The sequence below is a fragment of the Bactrocera tryoni genome, chromosome 3, assembly GCF_016617805.1.
Source record: "Bactrocera tryoni isolate S06 chromosome 3, CSIRO_BtryS06_freeze2, whole genome shotgun sequence".
In the NCBI taxonomy this organism is placed as follows: domain Eukaryota; kingdom Metazoa; phylum Arthropoda; class Insecta; order Diptera; family Tephritidae; genus Bactrocera; species Bactrocera tryoni.
The window spans coordinates 7,979,396-8,000,978 of record NC_052501.1 but is presented as its reverse complement, the minus strand read 5'-3'; the positions used below and the strand labels follow the sequence as shown (position 1 = coordinate 8,000,978).

At 37.9% G+C, this 21,583-nt stretch overlaps 1 protein-coding gene across 5 annotated transcripts in view; it reads left to right on the top strand.

The window, feature by feature from the left end:
• LOC120770258 (NACHT domain- and WD repeat-containing protein 1) overlaps positions 1-21,583 on the top strand; it is a 153,167-nt gene that overhangs the window by 108,142 nt on the left and 23,442 nt on the right. For all 5 annotated transcript variants that reach the window (XM_040097568.1, XM_040097567.1, XM_040097566.1 and 2 more), the window contains exons 11-17: positions 11,278-12,196; positions 12,334-12,546; positions 12,806-13,023; positions 18,489-18,635; positions 18,767-19,067; positions 19,358-19,481; positions 19,718-19,829. In XM_040097568.1, the coding sequence (XP_039953502.1) occupies positions 11,278-12,196; positions 12,334-12,546; positions 12,806-13,023; positions 18,489-18,635; positions 18,767-19,067; positions 19,358-19,481; positions 19,718-19,829 (2,034 nt within the window). The remainder of the gene's footprint in view (positions 1-11,277; positions 12,197-12,333; positions 12,547-12,805; positions 13,024-18,488; positions 18,636-18,766; positions 19,068-19,357; positions 19,482-19,717; positions 19,830-21,583) is intronic.

The following is a 21,583-nucleotide window of genomic DNA, read 5'->3' as shown; positions in this document are numbered from 1 at the left end:
GCCTTAAACACTATTTTACTGTAAAGTTAAACTCCGAGTTTCAAAAACTCAAAACCTTAAACTCGGGTCTATTTTTTATATCTGAGATACTTTAACAAGCTTAATAGCCTCAATCCTGTTAACTCGTGTTAAACACCACTTTTCTGTGATACTAAAATCAGAGTTTCATAAACTCAAAACCTTAAACTCAGAGTTTCTTTTTACATTTGACAAGTTTAGCAAGCTTATTCGCCTCAATATTGTTAACTCGCCTTAAACACCACTTTACCGCAAAATTAAATTCAGAGTTTCATAAACTCAAAATCTTAAAATCTTTAATAAGCTTACACTATACGCCTCAATCTCGTAAACTCGCCTTAAACGCCATTTTTTGCTGTTTGTATCGATACAATCGTCTTTTATAAGAAACGGAACACATGTTTCGAAAATTTGGTCACAATTCAAAGCAGTAGAATTAAACTGAGAGTTTCATAAACTCAAAATCTTAAATTCAAGTTTTCTTACATCTGTTTGTTTGACCGCCTCACTAAAGCTTATTCAATTGGCAGACAAACCTAAGCAAACCGCAAGCTGACAAGCAGACAAATTAAACTTGGAAGACTTCATAAAAACTGTCATTCGCATCACTTTTAATTATCTTGTTTGCCACGAAATGGTAGTCAAAAAACTTGTAAAGTTTTCACGCACAGTGAGCCATTTTGATATCTACCAGCGGCGAGTGAGGTTTGGGACTTCGTTTTTTTATATTTTTTTGAATGTTTTTTGAGTTCCAAACGCTTGCAGTTTTTAAATGAAAATGAAGCAGACAGGTGCAGAAGGAATACGAATTTCAGCATTTTCCCATTCATCAACTTTACCGTAAGCATGCCTTTGTACGCGATTAAACAAAACGCACAAACCTTGGGCCAAACGGACAAAGGCAAAGAGAGCGAGTAAATGTAAAATTCGTACAAAAAATTTTAAAATTCTGCATGGCATATATTTTTATTTGCGTTGCGCTTACTGATTCTCAAGCTTATGTACAATTTTCAATTTTTTATGTGCCACGTTTTTGCATTCAACTGGGTTTGGCATAATTTTGTGGATGGAAAAGGCTTGGGAAAAAAAGCAAACGTAAAGCTGCCGTTTATTGTTCAAATTTTCACGCAAGCATTGAGCTGTTGTTGCACAAGCGAATGCGAGCGTTTTTATTTTATTTGCTGAAATGCCAGCAATAAACGGGCTAAAACAAAGTCTCGCCTGCCTTAAATGTATGCGCTTGTCGTTGTTGTTCTTGCTGTTGCCTGCCGAATTATCATAGCCATATATACCGCTCCACATTTTTGTTTGCCACAACCAACAACGCCACGCAATGCTTGTCGCTGTGGCAAAACAATGGTTCATGCCGCCCATTCCCACCCCTTTCCTTCTCGACTTTTTTTTTCGTCTTTCGTTTTTCATTTTTCATTGCCTGCAGTTATGTGTTTGTGGAGGCACGAAAGCATTATGGCCAACCAAACGCACGGAAGCTCGTCGGTGCAAACAAAAACCAACGGAAAGGAAAAAGAGAAACTCAAACAAAAACAAAATGTTGGCATAATTTGTGGGTGCGAAATATTTTTATGCTACTTTTGTTGTTGTCGTTGTGCTTTGTGTGTGTGTTTTTGTAGCCTTTTCAAAAATTACAAATAAAGCAGACAATCAAATGTGACGGCGGCATACCTGGAAATCCAATGCCAATTCTCGCTGCAGAAATAAAATGACAACGAATTGTGTTGTTGTGGTGTTTGTGCGGTACGGAAGGCGTTTAATTAATGATACTTTATTATAAGCCGCATGAAATTGCCTCTTCGGCGTGCAAGCAGTCACGCCAGCCTGCGTAATTATTACACGAAATTCGCCATATTTATTCTGTCAATGTGGCTTATTGCCACATATGTGGCAAGCAATAAATTGTGCCCGCATGACGAGGCCGAAATTAGTTGCGGCAATTATTCAAGGCTTATGAATATACATATGTGTATGTATGCATAGATGACTCGGCTTTGTTATTTGTGGCTTCGAAATTATTATATATGGGTGGCCCTAAAGGATTTCTTCTTAAACCTTCGTTTGATACAACTGACTCTACTAATTTGGAGGTGTGTCTAGTATATTTTTTTTGAAACCAGAAAAAACGTTAACTGCGACTATACCGAGTCTGTAATACCCTTCACAGTTGCATTTCTTACAACAGAAAGGTGAACAAAAATATCTTTGTATTGATAAGTTTTGTCGTTTGATGAGAAAAACATAATTTTATGATTCAAAAAACACTTTATTATTCAGTGTAATCTCCCAAACATTGATACACTTGCACCAACGTTCCTGCCATCTGTGGAACTCATCCCTTAAGTGAAAATCCGGAAGGTCTGCAAAATTCGCAAAATACAATCAACAGCCGTTATGACCTCTTCATTTGATGAAAAATGCTTGCCACGCATAAATTATTTGGGTTCTGGAAACAAATGGAAGTCGCTGGGGGCCAAATCTGCTGAATTCGCTGGATGCTTCAATAATTCGAACTTTAATTCATGGCTTTTAGCCACTGTCAAAGTGCTCTTGTAACACGGTGAATTGTCCTGATGAAAAAGGATTTTTTCCTTCTGCAAACCAGATATTTTTTCACGATGTTTTTCTTTCAACCGGTCCAAAAAGTTGCAATAATACTCAGAATTAATTGTTTTACCAGTTTGCCAGTAATCCACAAAAAAATTCCTCTCGCATCCCGAAAAACTCATGCCATAACCTTCTTGGCCGATTTCCGGACACGAATTCATTTCGAAGCCGAATAAGCAGGTTCACACCAATCCTTAACCTCTTGTTTTGATTCAGGATCATGGTGTTAGACCCAATCCCATCTTTTCGCTCCTACTTAGATGTGACGTAGCTGTATGTGTATTCACCTCGTAACTTTTTACCACGAGGTTTGCCGACTTATATCTGGATATTTCCTTCAAAACATAATCCGTTTTTGGTAGTCCGCAGAAGTTGAAATCAAACCACCGAGATACCACTGAACCGCTTAATATTCTTCATTTTTAAATGAAAAGCGCTTTCGAACTCAGATTTTTCTCAGATATAAAAAATATTTTAACCTTCCAATTTTAGGATGGACTGAAGAACGTGCCATTGGACAAAAACTATCATTCAAAGTACAAATATCTCTTGGGAGTGCATATATCTTACATACAAATTGCTATGTTAATAGTCAGTTTCATTCACAAAACGATTTATAAATGTATGTTATTATATTAGTAGACTAATTGGGATGCTCAAGAAGTCATAATCTACCCAGCATATAGACTGAAAATTCCAAGAACTTGCAAGCAACACTTTCTTCCAAAGCAAAGAAGCTACTAATTTCTGTCCTCACTTCATCTTTACCCATATTCATCCTTTGAATGACTTAACCACTCACTTTCAACTTGCCTAAAGGGTTTGCTTCCCAAAATATATGTATATAATAAGTCACACCAACAAACTTCGTGGCAAACTCTCGCAAATAAATAATTTAATGATAGCAAATTATTTTTGTTAGTTGTGGTATTATGCTATGAATGATATATGGACACTCGCTGTGAACGCCGCAGCTGCGCCAGCATTTAGGAACTTAAGCGCAAAAATCAAGAAATTCACCACGGAAAATAAAAACGCAGACAGCCAAAGCCGACAGCGCACAGCTGCTACAAGAGCACCAGCACCAAAGCACCGCCACAAAAAGGATAATTTCTTAACAGCTGCTAACGAGCAGCCAAAAGGATGCGCCGCAAAGTGTTTCAGGCATTTTAACGAAATATTCGAAGGAAAGTTCGCACGTTAACACACTCACACAGACACAAATGGGTGCGCACAAATTTGTTTATGGATTAAAATTTAATGAGAAATTAATTAAAGACAAACAAATCAACGGCGTAAATGAGTTTATTTTGTTAAATTACAATTTAAATTTGGTGGGCCACACTGAAAAACACTGGTTTTAAATCAGACACCTCTGGTGATGAGTTTGAGAGCTTTTCCTTTATGGTTTTCTCACACATTTTGGACGCTTGTGTTGTAAAGTTTGCCAACGTTTGATAAACATTTTCGTTCCTCGATCTTCGCTGTCTGCAGATGATGTAAGAAAAAAAAGCTTCTGCAGTTTCATAGATAATGTTATATTTTCTATCTAAAAAACAATTCAGGAAAGACATTTTTATCTATATACATATTTACTTTGTGGTTATAGTGGGGACACAAACCTGGCATTAGCTAATACATAACCCTTTCCGTTCAAAGAGTTACCTAAATACGAAAGCTAAATTAAAAAAAAACGAATTAAATGAACAAAAATTAATACACGGTTGACAAATTTGGTATTTTTTAGAAGCAAAACAAAAATCGTTCTATAATAAATAAAAAAATATTCGAAATTTATTTTTTTGAATTCTCAAAAATCGCCTTATTAGACTGTCGCACTACATGTACGCCTCAATCTTTGATTCCTCGCCCCTGAAACCAACTTGCAGTATATTATGTATGAAATAGAATAGTCTCAGTATATTTGTGCTTACTATTTGGCAGCTTTATTTATCCGTTAGCTTAACACGTCGTACTCAATCTCTTGAGACACGATTTCAATGTCAGCCACATAAAATGTCACTCATACGCCCCAGCAAACCAACCACACAGCATACAAATAAACAGATTTCCATATGAATTCGGATTGACATACAAACATGCGAGTGTATTTGCATAAAGTGCACACTGCCACAAGAGTATTTCCATTATTTTAATTAACAAAACTGCACGCAGCTAATTTAAATAAACACATTGATGTGATCAACACTCAAATGATTGTGTACACAACACCAAGTTGTTTACTGTAGCAAAATACAATATGAAAGAGCAAATGCACTTGCAATTAAATTTTGTCAATATTTATTTAAATGCTAACACATGTATATTGTATTTGAATGCACTTGTAAGCCCTGTTTCATTCGAAAGATAAACAAGTGTTGCGCAATTCTTGTGTAAAGGAACTTGTCGTCTTGCAGGACATTGGAAATTGTCTAGTTGATTTGCATTAAATGGAGTTAAGTGGCATTAATGTAGATATGTATGCTTATTTTTTGTTGTGCATTAATTAACTAAGGCACAAAAGATTTACATGATTAAGCAAAATTGAAAAATATGTCTACCGGAAGGATTTCGTGTTTTCGGTTACCAATTAAACGTTCTAAAGGAAGCTTCCCACACATAATCATTAGTAGCAAGCTCTTGAAATATAATTGAAATACGTGAAATGAAACTTACTGTTACAAATCAGCATAACTGATATTATATTCAGAGCACAGTACCATTACTAAACCAACCAATCAACAGCAAGACCAAATTGATGATATTAGGTGTATGTCTTCGCTAACATATATAGCTTAGTGAGCCCAATTGTAGGCAACAACGATCTAAAAAAGCTTTTGCAAGATAACCGAAATACAGAAATGGAACTTATTATTATAAATCTGCATACCTTATTTCATATTCAGAGCACAGTACCATTACTAAACTAACCAATCAACAGCAAGACCAAATTTATGATATTAGGTGTGTGTCTTCACTGTAATGTATAGCTTAGTGAGCCGAATTGTAGGCAACAATTTAGCTTTTAGATCTAAACAAGCAATGCTGTTTATAATTAGCATAAACTTTTAAGATTGCTGTGGTCTATATACGCCAAACTTTTATTTGACATTTCGAGCAGAAATACGAAGTAATAGGCCCTCAGTTTTTGAGATGCCGATCCGAAATTTTGCACATGATTCTTGTGCCTAAAGAAACTGCTCACTTGTCGGAACTGCTGATATTGGAACACCACAACATATAACCATCATACGAACCGAACAATCAAAATCAAGTACCTGTATGGAAAACTTCTATATTTCAAAAGATATCTTCACAAAATTTGGCACAGATTTTTCTTCAAAGCAAAGACATATTCTGTGATGATATAATTTAGATCGAACCACTGTAGCAAATAGCTGCCATACGAACTAAACGCAAAAAATCAAGTCTTTCTATGGAAAACTTTTTTATTTGACAAGATAACTTCATAAAATTTAGTACAGATTATACTTTAAAGAAACGAATCAAATATCTGCACAATTTTTTTAGATCAAACTGCTATATCATATAGCTGTCATACAAACTGGACCATCAAAATAAAGTTCTTGTAAGGAAAACTTATTTATTTGGATGGATTCATGTACTATTGTTCTAGGCAAAGCTACATTATGTCCCTTCTATGCCTTTCTATAATTGTTTTGCGGCAGTGAAAACCCCATTTTATTTAATTACTTTCTCAACTTACGCTACTTTTCACCTTAATTTCACTACCCCTGCTAGTTCGACACACATGCCCACAAGCCTACATGAGTAGTGACTACTCGTAAATGTCGCAACTTTTTAACCGCATTTTAACTACACAAGTGCAACAAATTTTCACACTTGTTCCACCTTTTTATGAGTCAAGCAGCGCTTCACATGGTTGGCATCGCTTTTGTTGTAGCTAAAATGCATTTTTAATGTTACACTTAGTCAACAAAAAAATAAAACGCAAACGAACGAAGGGAGAGAGTTAGACAAACAAACTACATACACATACATACAAATACAATATATTACCGTTTTACTTACTTTCGCTTTTAATTTACTTTGCTTTTACAACTTTGACGTCTGTCATTGCTGTCAGGGCTAAGCGGTTAACGTCACCTGCTTTAACATATTCATTACTTAGGAATGCACTTAAAAATGCATGGAAATTGAGCGTTTTTCGCTTTACAACTATTTTCACATTCTTCTCCTTTTTTTTTGCTTTAGCCATTCGTAATTTTTCGCCAGAATACCCGAGCACACGTTGCATTTTAAGCGATTTGCCCACGCCTGCCTTTGATGTTGCCGTTGCAACATTGAAAGAGCGCGCTTCACTACGAGAGGTAACGCATTATGCAAATACATGTTTATGCCGCATTTTGTGTTGCCGCCACGCTGGCTGAAGGACAACGCGCAGCGTAGCTAAAAATAAAAATTTATTTGTCCACATAAATTTGCACATAAATGGCCCTTCAATCCCGAAACGTTGGCGTTTCGTACTTTATGCCACCGATTCGCGCTTGCAACGCTCATTTCCGCCAAGGACAGCGCAGTAAATAAAAGTATCTTTTGCACCTCCGCGCAGTTAACCTGCTTATGTGGCAGGCAACTATGTGTGTGTGTGTGTTTGTATGCTTAAAAAGTGCTTAGAAGACCCACTCGTTTAGTGCAAACATCAAACTAAAGCCCTCAAATTGGCATGCCTGCACTCTTTTTAGCGGTAGCCAAGCACCGTTAGGTGGGCATAAGTGCCAGCAGTAACGGTGCAGTTTTAGTATCGCTATCATTTTAAGCGTTTTGGCGTGGCTGTCAACTTTTTTAAGCATTCCCCCGCTAATGGCCTTTTTATGCGAATGCAAATTCTCAAAAGCTCATAGACGCAAAGCTTTCACAGCTTTTCACCAGCAAACTTTCGGTTAAGTGTCTGCGTGTTATGAGTAAAACGTCAATTAAATGGATGATAAACGAAATTTTAGTGGTGATTTGAGGTATCTCAACTCATCTCACGAATGTTTGTTGTTGTTGTTGTTATGAACGCCAATTATTCTATTCTTTCTATGAAATAATGCCATCGCGTTCATGGCGATAAATTCTGGACATCGTCTCCTGATGAGACCCTCTTTTTTTCCTGTATGAGATAATCCACTATTTACACGTTATAGAACTAACTATATTCGAGTCTTATGGCCTCATACGGTTTTCGCTTCATAAATAGTCCACCGATTGTCCCATAAAATTACATGAATTATGTCAGTAATTGATAAGTGATGTTTTTAAGTGAGCTAAAAGCGCAGTTTTTGACCGCAATAAACACCAGTAAGCTACATTGTAAACTTCGATTTAAATACAACTTCGAAATTAATACAAATCTTTAATATCGCCTTCAAAGTAGGCTCCCAAGCCATTAAGAACATGCCTACGCTTAATCGAGTTTTCTATAGACTTGTTAAAATCTTCGGCTAGGATGGTCTTCAGTGCCTTTTGCTCATTTTTGGAGCACCATCCGCCAGATTGCTGCACAGTTTCGTCGTCAGCGTACCTGCCAAGCATACATATAGTATATCTTGGGACCTCTTCCTACCGAAAAAATTAAACAAAACGTGTTCAGTTGATTCACGAAATATGCTGAGATCCTCTGCCAATTCGGATGCTATGCAACGATTTCCAAGCACTGTTTATGTAACATCGAATATCATCGCTAAGAGTGGCGAATGAACGACTCGCAAGTTCTCCATGACTTTACAACCTTCAGAGAATGCTTTTTTCCACTCCAATACTTATGTTCTTAACAAAGTAGACTTCCCAAAACATTTCTGCATCAATTTCAACGATTCCGTAGCCTTAATGCCATTGGAAACACAAAATTTCAAGGAAACACGTTTCTCAATTTATTTTTGCATAATAAAAGAACACTTCATCTCGCGTCACAAAGAAACAGCTGATGCTAATCACACACTGACATATGGAGATCAAACGAACATAAAAAAGGTTCAATCTAGGATAACAATTTTTATTGATTTGATGTGTGCGCGTAGTTTAAATGGATCAATATGGGTCAAATTTGATCACCATAAACAATAAGGTCTTAGTAAAAACTGTTCACCGGTTCCCCTTAACTCAGGAAACACTTTACTATGGTAGAATGGCTGCGTTTTAATTAGCAATGGCGCATTTTTCATCCATCTTTAAAAGAACAGAACATATTCGAACTTTTGCCAAATAATGATGGTACTCACGAATCTTAGTAGGTACTTCAAGATAGGAAGAGATATTCGGTAAAGGTTAGTTGATTGACCATCTGTACTTTAAATCTAAGTCCAAAAGGCTTCTCTTTCTACTCAGCATCATAGTCTGGCTCATAGCGCGATAAATTTGAACAGATTGAAGTATTCTACTTTAAATCTTCATTAAGTGAAAATAAACTTTAAGATTCTCACAAATAGATGTATACTAACCGCTGCAATTTAGCCTATGTAGTATGTAATGTAAGGTGATCCAAGTCGAGGTATTTTTTCTATAGCCTTCGTGTCAAGCTGTCATGTTATTTTTGTTCAGTATTGTTTGACATTTCATCATTGAAAGACTTAACATCGCTTACAAATCGTTCAACTTTATTACGAAAATTCACTTTCCGAAAAGAATGTGTTTCACGCGCTTCGCTCAACTTATGGTCAACATAATCCGCCTACCGAGCCTATTATTTGCAACACCATCACCTATCTTTAAACTCAGTATTCATTATTGGATAATATTCGACCGAATAGACCGCGTCCAGCACGCTATGAAGAAAATATAGCAGCCCGAGCTGAGAGCGCTCACCAAGACCGTGGAGAGTCGAAGCCGTTCGCAACAACTCGGACTGACGTATGGAACGACTTGGCGCACTTATGTCGAAATCTTAAATTGAAAGGGTACAAAATACAGTTTGTGCAAAAACTGAAGCTCTACATATATACTTTTGAAAAATTCCAAGAATCTCCGACGTTCTTGAGTAAAATTTTGTTCAGCGTTGAGGCCCATTGCTGGCTCTAGGTGTATTTAAACAAACTAAATTACAGCATTTGGGACGAAGAGCAGCCTGAAGGATTTAAGAGCTAACATTTGATTCAAAAAACAACGGTTCGGTACGATTTGTGGGTCTGTGGAATCATCCGTCCATATTTCTTCAAAAATGAAGCCGGTACAAACGTAACCGTCAATCACGACCGTTATCGCGCCATGATAACCGACGATTTGATGTCCGAAAGTGAAGCTCGACGACATTTGGTTTCAACAAGACGGCGTCATTTTCCTTCCATTGACTTATTTAGACGGTTAGATTTTTTCTTGTAGGGTTATGTAAAGTTTAAAGTCTCTATGGACAATACCTCTCCAATTCAAGCCATGGAGCAAAACATCAGGCGTGTCGTTCGTTACTAGTAGAAAAGATCTAACGAGTCATTGAAAATTGAACAACGGATGGAACCTTGAAATGGATCATCCTTTACTATCATCATAACTCTATTGGTTCAAGTATAAACCTTGTTTACCTTTTTTACCTTTAAGAAGACTCAGTACTTCTCTGATTCTGCCTGAATATGCCATATGAATGCTACATACTAAGTTCTGCCATATGTTCTGTTATAATGTCTGTCGGTCTGGCCAAATTAAAGTACAACATATGTTTTAATAAAGTTAATTTTATTCAGTAATGTATTTTTAATACAAGCCCTCAGAATTCGACCACCCATCAATACTAGCATGCACAATTTCTTTTGGTATTGACAAAGCTGCTCGAACCAAGATCGATATTTTTTGAGATTCACTACATTTCTGTCTGGAAGTATTAGAGCATAGCGATTCGAACAAACCCATCAATCATAATACTCAATTCCTTAACTTATTTATATATGACAATTCAAAACAGTCTTGTTAAAATATGAAATCGACTTTGCAATTCCAATTTAATTTTGTCAATCTTCATCAGCTTCTTCACAGCCATTCCCTTCAAGTTAACATGACACCTTTAATCAAACTCATCTTAAATTTACATGCATTACTTAAAGAAGTAGCTTTTTAAAGGTATTTAACCTTGTCTTGTGCACCACACGCACCTTGGCAGGAGCACGACGACGTCAGGTTGCCCAACTTTGCCTGGCCACGCAATGCCATACTTTCAATATTTTCAATTTCCTTATTTCCTTGCATTCATGAGCCATTTCCTTGCTGGGCGGGCTCGAAGTGAGAAGCAGAATGGTGGGTGGGTATGTACTCGTATAGCTTTGAGTCATGTGGGCAGCTCGTTTCCAACTCGTTGCCTGATTGTGCAATTTGCGGAAGTAAGCGAAGGCAAAGTGTGCCAATAGCCTCGAGGGTATTCAGATGTGCAAAATTCATTTTCTTTTCATATTCGTTATTCATTAACCATAAAAAGAACGCCAGGTAAGGTGTTGAGGAAAACGTATTGAGGAAAATTCTTCGAATTGTGTGTGTATGAGGGAAGCAAGTAGTGACTTCCAAGCAGCGTTTTAAAGGCAAAAGGTGTGAATGAAAGTTATGTTAAAAAAATTTAGTGCTTATAGCCATGAGCGCTTAAAAATTTTCAATAATTACTAACACGCGCTCCCTCTCTCTCTCTCTCTATCTTTTTAGGAAATTTTCCACGAACATGCCACACACTTACGCATCCTCCGCGAGCATCACGATGCCGCCGCACTTGCCTCGAGTCGCGTGCCCGGCCGCCTGCGTCAAAATCTGCTGGCCAATTTCCGCAATGGCAGTCGCCATGCGCCCTACTTCATCTATGGGCCACACGGCAGCGGCAAGAGCGCGCTCATGGTCAACTTGTACCAACAGTGCCGCGATTGGTTCAACTCGACGCGCGTTTATCGCGTTATGCGCTTCGCCGCCGCCTCACCACGTTCCGCCTACAATCTCGAATTATTACGTGTGATTTGCCAACAAATCTCCATCATTTACGATATACCCGAGGGTTATCTGCCCAAAGACGCCTCATTCGATCCGGTGTATATCAACAGTTGGTTCCAGAATCTGTTGCGCCGCATCGAGGATATGAATAATGATATATTTTTCATATTCATCGATGACTTGCATTTATTGAATCCACTCGATTGTGATGTGGTCGCGGCGTTATCCTGGTTGCCGACATCTTTGCCCTGGAATGTGCAACTTATTTGCTCGACAACCACGCCCATCGAACAGTTGCGCTTCACACCCATACAACGTGATCGCTTCAAGTCCGCAGAGTTTCTTTTCGATTTGTCAACGGAGGAGAATCGCACGGAATTGCATAAGCCTCTAGCGCTTGCCGCCGGTTTGCCGGATATTTCATTTACAGATTTCGTGGCGCACGAATTCGACCGTTTGGAGGCGTGTTATGGCAGAAAATGTGTGGCACGCTTGGCTGGCTATATCACATGCTCGGAGTTTGGCCTATCGGAAACGGAGTTGTTGGAGCTGCTGATGCCCACTGAGGATCCGGAAATGTTCGTCGATACAGAGCGTGGCAATTTCAACTTTTCCACATTCAAGCAGATACACAATGATATGAGTAAGTATACTTTACACTAGAAAGAAAGAATTTTTATTAAAGCTTCATCGCCGGACTCTCATATCCATTATATAATATATTCATCATCTAAATCTACCTTTCGCTAAATCAACACACATTCCTCGCTGTCATTTCAGAATTCCTACTGCGCGATAAAATAATGTCTGGCAAAGTGCTGCTGCAGTGGCGCCACAGCTACTGTGCGGAGCTCTCGAGAAAGCGCTATATGGACGCTCAGAGCACACGTGCCATGCACATAGCCATTGCTAATATATTCTTTCAGCAGGAGAGTGAGGAGAACGACGCCAGCACTAGTGAGAATGCCTCAGGTGAAAGTGACAAACACTCAGGTGAATTGAAAATACAGTTATTTTACTTACATTACGAATGCAGGCGTGTGATTACTTATACGCCATGGTGTGCCACAGCTTTTATTTCTCAGTTAAGCAAATTATTTATGAGAATATTGAAATGTACATGCATTGTCTATATGAAAATATGAAATATTATTTGTTATTTTTTCAATAACCTCATGGAATTTTGCATTACTTAATTTACTCTGCACACGCCATTATATAAAAAATAAATTCTTATTTTTCTGCATTGCAGTTATTAGTCAAAAGGAGAAGGAGAGCATATCGGCATCCGAACGCAAATCATCATCACATCACAATGATGACACATCTACTTTTTATAATCCCATTGCCGCCGATGTCTCGTACAGCATGCGTCATGTGGAGGAGAGTTGGCATCATTTGATGCGCTCCGATGATATTGCGAAATTTAAGCAAATTGCTGTTTGTAATTTCGACTTTCTTTTGGCTGCGGTAAGTCTAAAGATGTTCACATACATACATATATACATAAATATTATTATTGAAATATCAATGGAACTTCTTTTTGCATTAGCCTTTGAATACTATATGATCATATTTGACCCGGACTGGTTTATTTCGATAAAAAGTATTTTCTTAAATTCATACGACCTTCCTTATGTTCGAATGGAACTTCTTTTTTTAATTACTGTTGATATACTATCTGATCATATTTGACCCGGACTGGTTTATTTCGATAAAAAATGTTTTGTTTTTTTTTTTTAAATCGGTACGACAATCCTTATGTTCGAATGGAACTTCTGTTTTCACTACTGTCGGAATACTATCCGATCAAATTTGACCCGGACTGGTTTATTTCGATAGACAATATTTTCTTAGATTCGTACGACCTTCCTTATGCTCGAATGGAACTTCTTTTTCATTACTGCCTGAATACAATCTGATCAAATTTGACCCGGACTGTTTGTTTTCGATAAAGACAAGTTTGACCTCCATATGTGAACTAGTGTGCTGTTGACAGTTGGTTTTTAAGACACGAAAAGTTTGTCTGGCGGTTTTTACCATGCAAAAAAAATTGAAAAACGAGTTTACCTAAAATTTCATACTTCGAATAGAATCACCACTATGAAATCGCTGAAAATATTGCATAAGTGTTTGAGGGTGTCTACTTTTTGAACAGAAGTAGTTGAGTGACTCAAAGCATTCAGAAGAAATCATCTAAAATAAATCCATGCGTGTCATCCAGCCCCTGCTAATGGTACAGAACTTGAAAATCATTATGTTGGCATAAGAGAGATACCATAATATCAATAATAATATCATAGTAGACATCAACACATTTTGGTTAAAGTTTTGGGTATGAAACGTGTAAATTCTGTACTTATATCAAAGACCGGTATCATTTTCAGAAACGTCGAATAAAGATCGCAGAAGAGATGCTTAACGACAAATTGAATATCCAACATCTTCAAACACTTCGATGCTAGGACGAAACGTGGGTTTATGAATATGACATCGCAACTGCCTAACAATCTAGCAAAAACTAGCCGAAACGATTCGCAAAAGGAACGCAAGTTCACACCAGCCGTGGCTTATAAGGCTATTGGCTCAAAAATAACCTCTTTTCAAGACGATAATAAATATTTGCAAAAATTACGTAAAAATTTTGGATTTTTTTTCAGTCCGGGTCAAATTTAATCAGATGGTAATAATATGGTACCAGTAAAGCAGAAACAGTAACGTATTTTTCGATGCATACATTGAGGGCTGTTTATTTCTTAATGGTTGAATATTGCAATTTGCGCTGTTCAGATACAATTTCTGCAGAATAGACATTTTTTGAGTTTCTTAACACTTTCAGAACCTCTTGGAATATACTACTGCGATCAAATTGAAAGGTGAATTTTTAAATTTTCGGTACATTTTTTTAAGTTTTCTGTAAGCTGGTAGTACTGTTAGTGACATCTATGTATGTCAAATTTCACGTCAAAATATTCAGTAGTATTTGAGATACGCGTCATTTTGTGAGGCTCTAAAAGTGAATTGTTCGATTTTTATTTACTATGTCTGAATTTATTGAACAAAGAAGTGCGATAATGCACCATCTCTTACTGCTTTGGTTATTCGTGATCATTTCGCCAAATTTTAACAAATATCGTGGCGCAACCACCGCATTCGCTTGTTTTACGTTCGTGTAACTTCTGGCTATTCAGCAAATTCACATGACCAATCCGAGGACACCGTTTTGACTCAATTGAGGATATATAGTAAAAGCTGAATCGAAGAAGGCTCTGTTGGCCATCACGACGCAGATTTTTCCAAGTGCTTTGATGACTGGAAAATTCGTTGGCATAAATGTATTGCAGCGGAAGGGGATTACTTTGAAGGAGATGAAATGAACAAAATTCACCTTTCAATTTGATCGCAGTAGTACACTTCAGATTAAGGAAAGCTTGGTTGAAGAGTATATACAACCTCTTTTAGTTTTGCTTATTAAAATTCAAATGAAATGTAGGATCCTAGATTGAAAGCCTTAGCAAAGCTTTGGGGTTCTATGTGATTTATGTGGACGTAATAATGAATGCAGCTACATCCATGATAGTGAAAGGGTTAAAGGACCGTTTAATAGTTGATCTACCGCAGGCCTGACATCACTTATGTAATACTCAAATAACATGCTTTCAACGGCAGCTTATGCTGTTGGTAGAAATGTTATTAAGGAGCAATTGAAATTCTCGGGATCTTTTATGGCAGTTCTTTTGGGCTCTAACTCGGCGTTAGATGTGCCTGTAAGTAAAATGAGTCTTCACAGTTGTGAATCAAATGTTGCAGAGTTTAGTAATTTATTCGAAGGTAACAGAATTTTCATTAGGTGTTCTAAGGCATCGAATTTATGTTCAGACGTACTCTTTGGAAATCAAAAAACCTTTTTAGGATAACACGCTATTTCGAAACTTAAAAACTTAACCACTTAAAATTAAAGAAATCGCGAATACCCTTTAAATGCGCACACTGGCCAATTTTCTATTTACGCCCCTTACATTGCACATTTACTGCAAAGAAACGAAACCTTTATTTAATTACGTATGCAAACTTTGCATTTTTAATTAAAACTATTGCCAGCAAGTCGGGCGCACACTGCAAATAAGCAACATTTCTACATCGCATCGCACAGCTGCGAGGCATATCAGCGCTCGTTCGCCGCGCCATATTTAATTTAGCGAAATGCATGCCCTAAGGCTTTATCTAGGGTTTCCTCTACATACATTTTAGCGCGCCAATTGAAATGCCTGCCAGCCGTTCGGACGCAGCTTGCAGAGTAAGCATGGCTAGGCGCTTATACGCCGCCACCTACACGACCCACATTCATCATACGGCCTGTCGTACCGCCGTCTGCTATTATTTTAACTTTGCTTTGCTGCTGCACTACGCCGGCTTCCTGCTTGCTGGCGTTGCTTTTGTTGCACGCTGCTTGAAGCAACTGCCGTTCGTGTTGCATTTACTTAGTCTGCTGCACGGCGACGACGACGCTTGCCCTTCAGCCGCTGTTTGTGCAAGCCAAATTGCAGCACGGAAATTAAGCTAACAAAAGCGTTGTATACTCGACTAAACAGTGTCATTCGAGTTGCAATTTCTGCTATTACTTTTTAGTTTTCAGTTTCAACAATTTCGTTTTTATGTGCGCCACTGCTTTCTCACTTGCTCAACTTCGTCGATTTCTTAGGAAAACAATACGAGCATTTTGCTTTCGCTTGCAGCGGCAAAAATTTCGAGATTGCTTCGCTTGCTCAACGGCTCAAGTTGCAAGTTGCCTGCGTTATTGTCCGTAGTAAAGCTCAAGATTGCTTAAGAGAAAGGAAAATGTTTGCGTGTGTGTGTGTGTGTTTTGTTGCTGCTGCTGTAGGCGGAAAGTTGCACGAATGGCTTTGTTCTGTGTAAAATGTGTCTGATTCAATCTTTTAGCGCTGTTTAAATTACATTCTTGGATTTTCACTTAGTTTGCTTAGTAATTGTTTGCTGATGTAAATTGCGATTGCTGCCCTTGTCAGCTGAACAATGTTGCCACTTAATTGTTAATTGCAGTAATTGCTCTAAATTGAATGTATATTTGAATTAAACTGAAAAGGTCTCTAAATTGAATTTGAAATTGTTGTTGTGATGATAAAAAATTTCAGACCAAAATATCGAACTAAGAGTCACGTCTTTGAATATAAGCCTGAAACAATGAAATCATTTGGAAGCATCAAGTTCGTACCTACAATTGACGAGACGAGACGGAGGAGAAACTTCTAAGTCCGTCCTGTATTTTGGAAAGTTCTTTCGAAGCAATCACTTGTTCGAATCCAACAGTTTCTGAGATCAGCAAATACAGAACAATTTACTAAGTGACGAAATAAAAATGTCCAAATGCAAAGCTTGAAAAGAGAGCACGGAAGCTGTAATTCTGTAGGATTTACCCAATATACAGCTGCAACAACTTCAGCAGCTTCACAATCTGGTGCGTGTCTTCGCTTGCTGCAATTTAATTATCCAATCATATCTTTCCCTTGCTTGAGTTCGAAAGCCTCCTAGTTCCAGCGCTTCATTGCTTTGATCCACACCATCCATTCATCTATGTTTTGGTCTGCCGCTGCTTCTTTTATTTCTGCATCTGTCCGGAAAAATTTCCTAAGGAGAATAGTTGAATAATATGAACAATACTGATCCGAGAAAAAAGGCAATCCGATCCGGAATATCATCTAACCAAATTTCTCGTAAAATGGCAACAAAACATTTGTTACACATTTCACTTACTTTAATTACAAATCCATATTAACGCCTTCAAAATAGGTTTTTTTTCAAACAAGTATCCCAACGCATAATCCATTTTTCTATACTCTATTATGAGCCTCTGCTCAGGCACCTTCGGCAAATTCTGTTTTCATCGACATCCGCTCAGGTTTGGAGCGCTACTGCGTCATATTCATAAACTCACGTCTCATTATCAGTAATGATGCGTTTGACGAATGTAGGGTCCCTAGCTACGTTGTCAAACATCTCTTTTTCGACCTCTAAGTGATGTCATTTTTGAAAAATATTTAGGTATTTTGGTACAAGTTTAGCATTGACACACTTCATTACCAAGACATGTACCAAAAATTGTTCCAAAAACAAAGTTGAGATCCTCTACTCTCACTCTGTGCCTAAAAGGGCTTTCAAGCGCTGTTTCTTTAACTAATGCGATCTCATCATCATCAACAGAGATGGTACGACGCACATGGCAAATTTTCGATGACTTCACGACCTTCACTGAATGCTTGGACTGCTCAAATACTTGCATTCGTGATAAGGTAGACTACCTGAAACACTTCTGCAATCCATTGAAAGCCCAAAACTTCAAGCAAATCATTGAATAATTTGATTTTCATGTAAAAAATCGCCAGACAAAGCAGTTTGTATGGAACAGACCGGTTAAAATTTGATAAAACGGCAGTGCTATCACAGAGTGAGATATAGAAAGAAAATGAATGAGGAAACATGAGCCGCTTCATAAATCATAACTTCATGGTATTCCGAAAATAATGAAAAATCGGGATGGGAACGAGAGGCTGTACTCATGGACAAATGCTCTCCTGAAGTGTTAGAAAAAATGTCTCAACGATACATAACATTACAACAGATATTTCGAACCCAATATTACGATTCAAAATTACTGAGTGAGATCTATTTTCCTAGATCTTAACTACCATAATAAAGGAAGGTGTACTCTGCTAGTACACTAACTCTTCAGAAAGTTAAACCTTCTTTATTTACTATATAATCAAGTAATATATAAAAATATGTTTCTGATGCAGATTACCTATCACATTTTATTCTTAAAGTTGTCTCTTATAGAATATAGCTTTATTTTACCGACATCGCAGAACATAATTACATACAATCAAGTGCTTAACATATACACTATGTCGTCATTACAGGTTCAAACCGTCTCCATCAGCTATCTGCGTTGCCTCATCGAGCATGTGCGTTGCTATCTGCTGGATCGCGACATCGAACTCATCTATTATACAATACGCAAGTCGAGCGACGTGCTCACACGTGATCCAATGCAGCTTGGCTCACAGGTAAAGTTTCCAAAAGTAAAAAATAAAATAAAACCCAGCCATAAACACACAAGTGTAATATGTGACACACACAGCCATACGTAATGCATTATTGAAACGGTATCCTCTTTATTTCGTCACTTCTGCGACAGCTCATCTCCTGGCTGCGGCCAATCAGCGAACATGACGAGAACGACAACTCCCTGCTGAGCATAACGGTACGCTCGGCGACCGCCTGGTGCGACGGCTACACTGTGCCGCTGCTGGTGCCACTCACCGGCTGGCTGCCGGCCACTTTGCCCTCGCAGATACGCGTGATGACGGTGACCGGCACCGGACAGGTGCGTGACGTTTGCGTCTCGCCCACCAAGCAACATCTCATATTGGCAACCAAATCCGGTGACGTGCAATTGTGGCATATAATGAGCAACTCGTTGGAGCACATTTTTAAAGGTGAGCGCAAGTAACGGTATTTAATTGCAAACTAGTTCTCGTCAATATGCGGGCGCTTGTAACAGTAGCGTGTATGTATTTGCAACATTTTGCTGCACTTAATGACACGCCACTCGTGTACCGACACTTGTGTGCTTCGCTTTGCTCATTTATTTCACCAAATTACTATGACTATTATCATTTAATTGCCACCGGCATTGATTTTCAAGCAATTTTTCGGTTTGTGTGCTCGTAACTGTTTTTTTCTTGGTTTCATTACTTTTCATATCGCTTTTTATTTGCCGTTATAGGTCACACCGCCGCAGTCACGTGCCTGCTAGTAGCACAACAATCCGATATCCTGCTGACTGGCTCCGAGGACAACACGGTGCTCGTCTGGAACGTGACGACGCGTGTGCTGAAGACTCATATTAAGTAAGTGCATGCAAGCCACCGCTCAATCCATTTGACCCGTTCATTATACGCGTACTTTTGTACAATGTCTCCATACAATTACGCTGAGATTTAATTGTATGAGTTGCGTGTGTATCTGCTGTGCGCAGTGTTTGTTGTTGTCGCTTTTCGATTCAATTTCACTTCTCTTTTTCTACTCATTACTTGCCATTACTTTATTTCTGATATTTTTTCCGACCATTTTCTTTGTGCCGCAGATCTCATGGTGGCATTGTGACGTGCGTCGCAGCTGGCGTCAATAGCACCTTGGCCATTAGTGGCAGTGAGGACTCGACGATTGCAATTTCAGATATACACAGCGGCAGATTGGTAAGTAGAGCGGTTAAGTACCAAGGAATATCGACTAGTGTAAAGGGATTAAAAATGTGCTTGCAAAGTTTCCAAAGCAATCGGTTAATAAATAAAAAAATGAAATAAAATAGTATAAAAATGAGCAAAAAACCTAAACCAAAACCCTTTTTTCCGTTTCGTAGTCAGAAAAATTGTTTGATAGACACCTCTAAAAAAGTCTCGCTAAGTATGGCAAGGATAATTGTAACAAGAAGGTCCACCGGATAACGGTTTCTATTTTCTCGCATCCAACTACTTAAAAAAATTTCAATGCAAGAGTTTTGTAGAAAATTGAATACTTTTTAAAAAAGATCAATAACAATTTTTTATTTTTTTTTTTTTTTCATTTTTGGCAATGAATATTTCTTAAACGCTTAACTTAATCTAGAAATTATATGGATCACTTTTGTAGAGCAAAAAAATTACTACAATTAAAAGCTCATACCTTTCTTGGAGGTAATCTATCAACCAGTTTTTCAGAGTACCATATAATTTTATGAATATAGTACATATGTACATCATATAAAGCAAATAAATATAATAATAATTTTGTTAAACCATCAGATCAAAATTGAACGGCACTGGAACAACTCTGCGCGTAACTTGTTTCAATGGTAATTTCTTCCAAAATTGACACAATCTGTTTTTATTCGTCTGAATTTTAATGTCCGCATTAAAATTAGTGTGGGTTAGATTAATCTGGTAAGCCAATAAGCCACGCATAAGCCAGTTTGGTCCTTTGTAAACCAGATGGAGTTCACTTGCTAAGTCCAAGAGGCGTAGTCATGGTAATTTTTACATACTCTACGGCCTCACTGTCGATACCTCCTCCTGTGTATCTTACTGTGGGGACCCCAGATGCTTACAGCATAGTCTTGCTAATGCGGGAAATGTGCAAAAGAGATGATGTTTTGTTTCCCTGGTGCCCTGCTGTAGGCATTTCTCGATCTGTACGCCCTATCTTGGAGGCGTGTGTCGTCACCAGACAGTAAGCAGTTAGTATTCACAATCATGCTCATACAGTCTCTTCTATCGAGTGCCAATAGGAATTTTGCGTACTTCCGATCTACCGTTTTGCACATGACTTTTGCAATTTTGCACCTTAGTAGCTCGTTCCAATGGGTTTTCATTTTCTTCCCCTTTGCACGGGTTCTCCAATGTTGTTCACTTTTTCGGATGTTATCCTTACTCCATTCTTGGCAATCTCGTCCACTATTTTATTGTCCTCGATGCCTTTGTGGCATGACACCCAGTAGAAGTTAAGTTGCTAACTTCTGGCAACATTTTCCACTCCTATCCTGCTTTCCAAGAAAATTAGTGTATATTTTGCAAACTATGTTTACGACCCAAAAAATTTGATTTGCGATTTTTATTATGGAATCATGTGGAATGTGTTTTCTATGTCAATCCGGGTCATATTTGATCACATGACGGCTACCAAATTGCATAAAAAAATAGTAAGTTTGTATTCAAATTATTTTCGTATTTCTTAGAAAACTAAAATCTACTGGAAATATGAAAAGATTATTATAAATTGTAAAACAATTCAATCAAATTCAACTCAAAAAATACTCATAAAAATAAAAAATCTAAATTTAGAGTTATATGCTGCACAGACAATAATATTTCACTCGGCAACAGTTTTGTAAAGGGTTCAATATATTTCACCGATAATATCAGGGATTTTGTAAGCTCCAGCATGACTTCAAGTGCAGACGCAGGCGAGCCTTTGC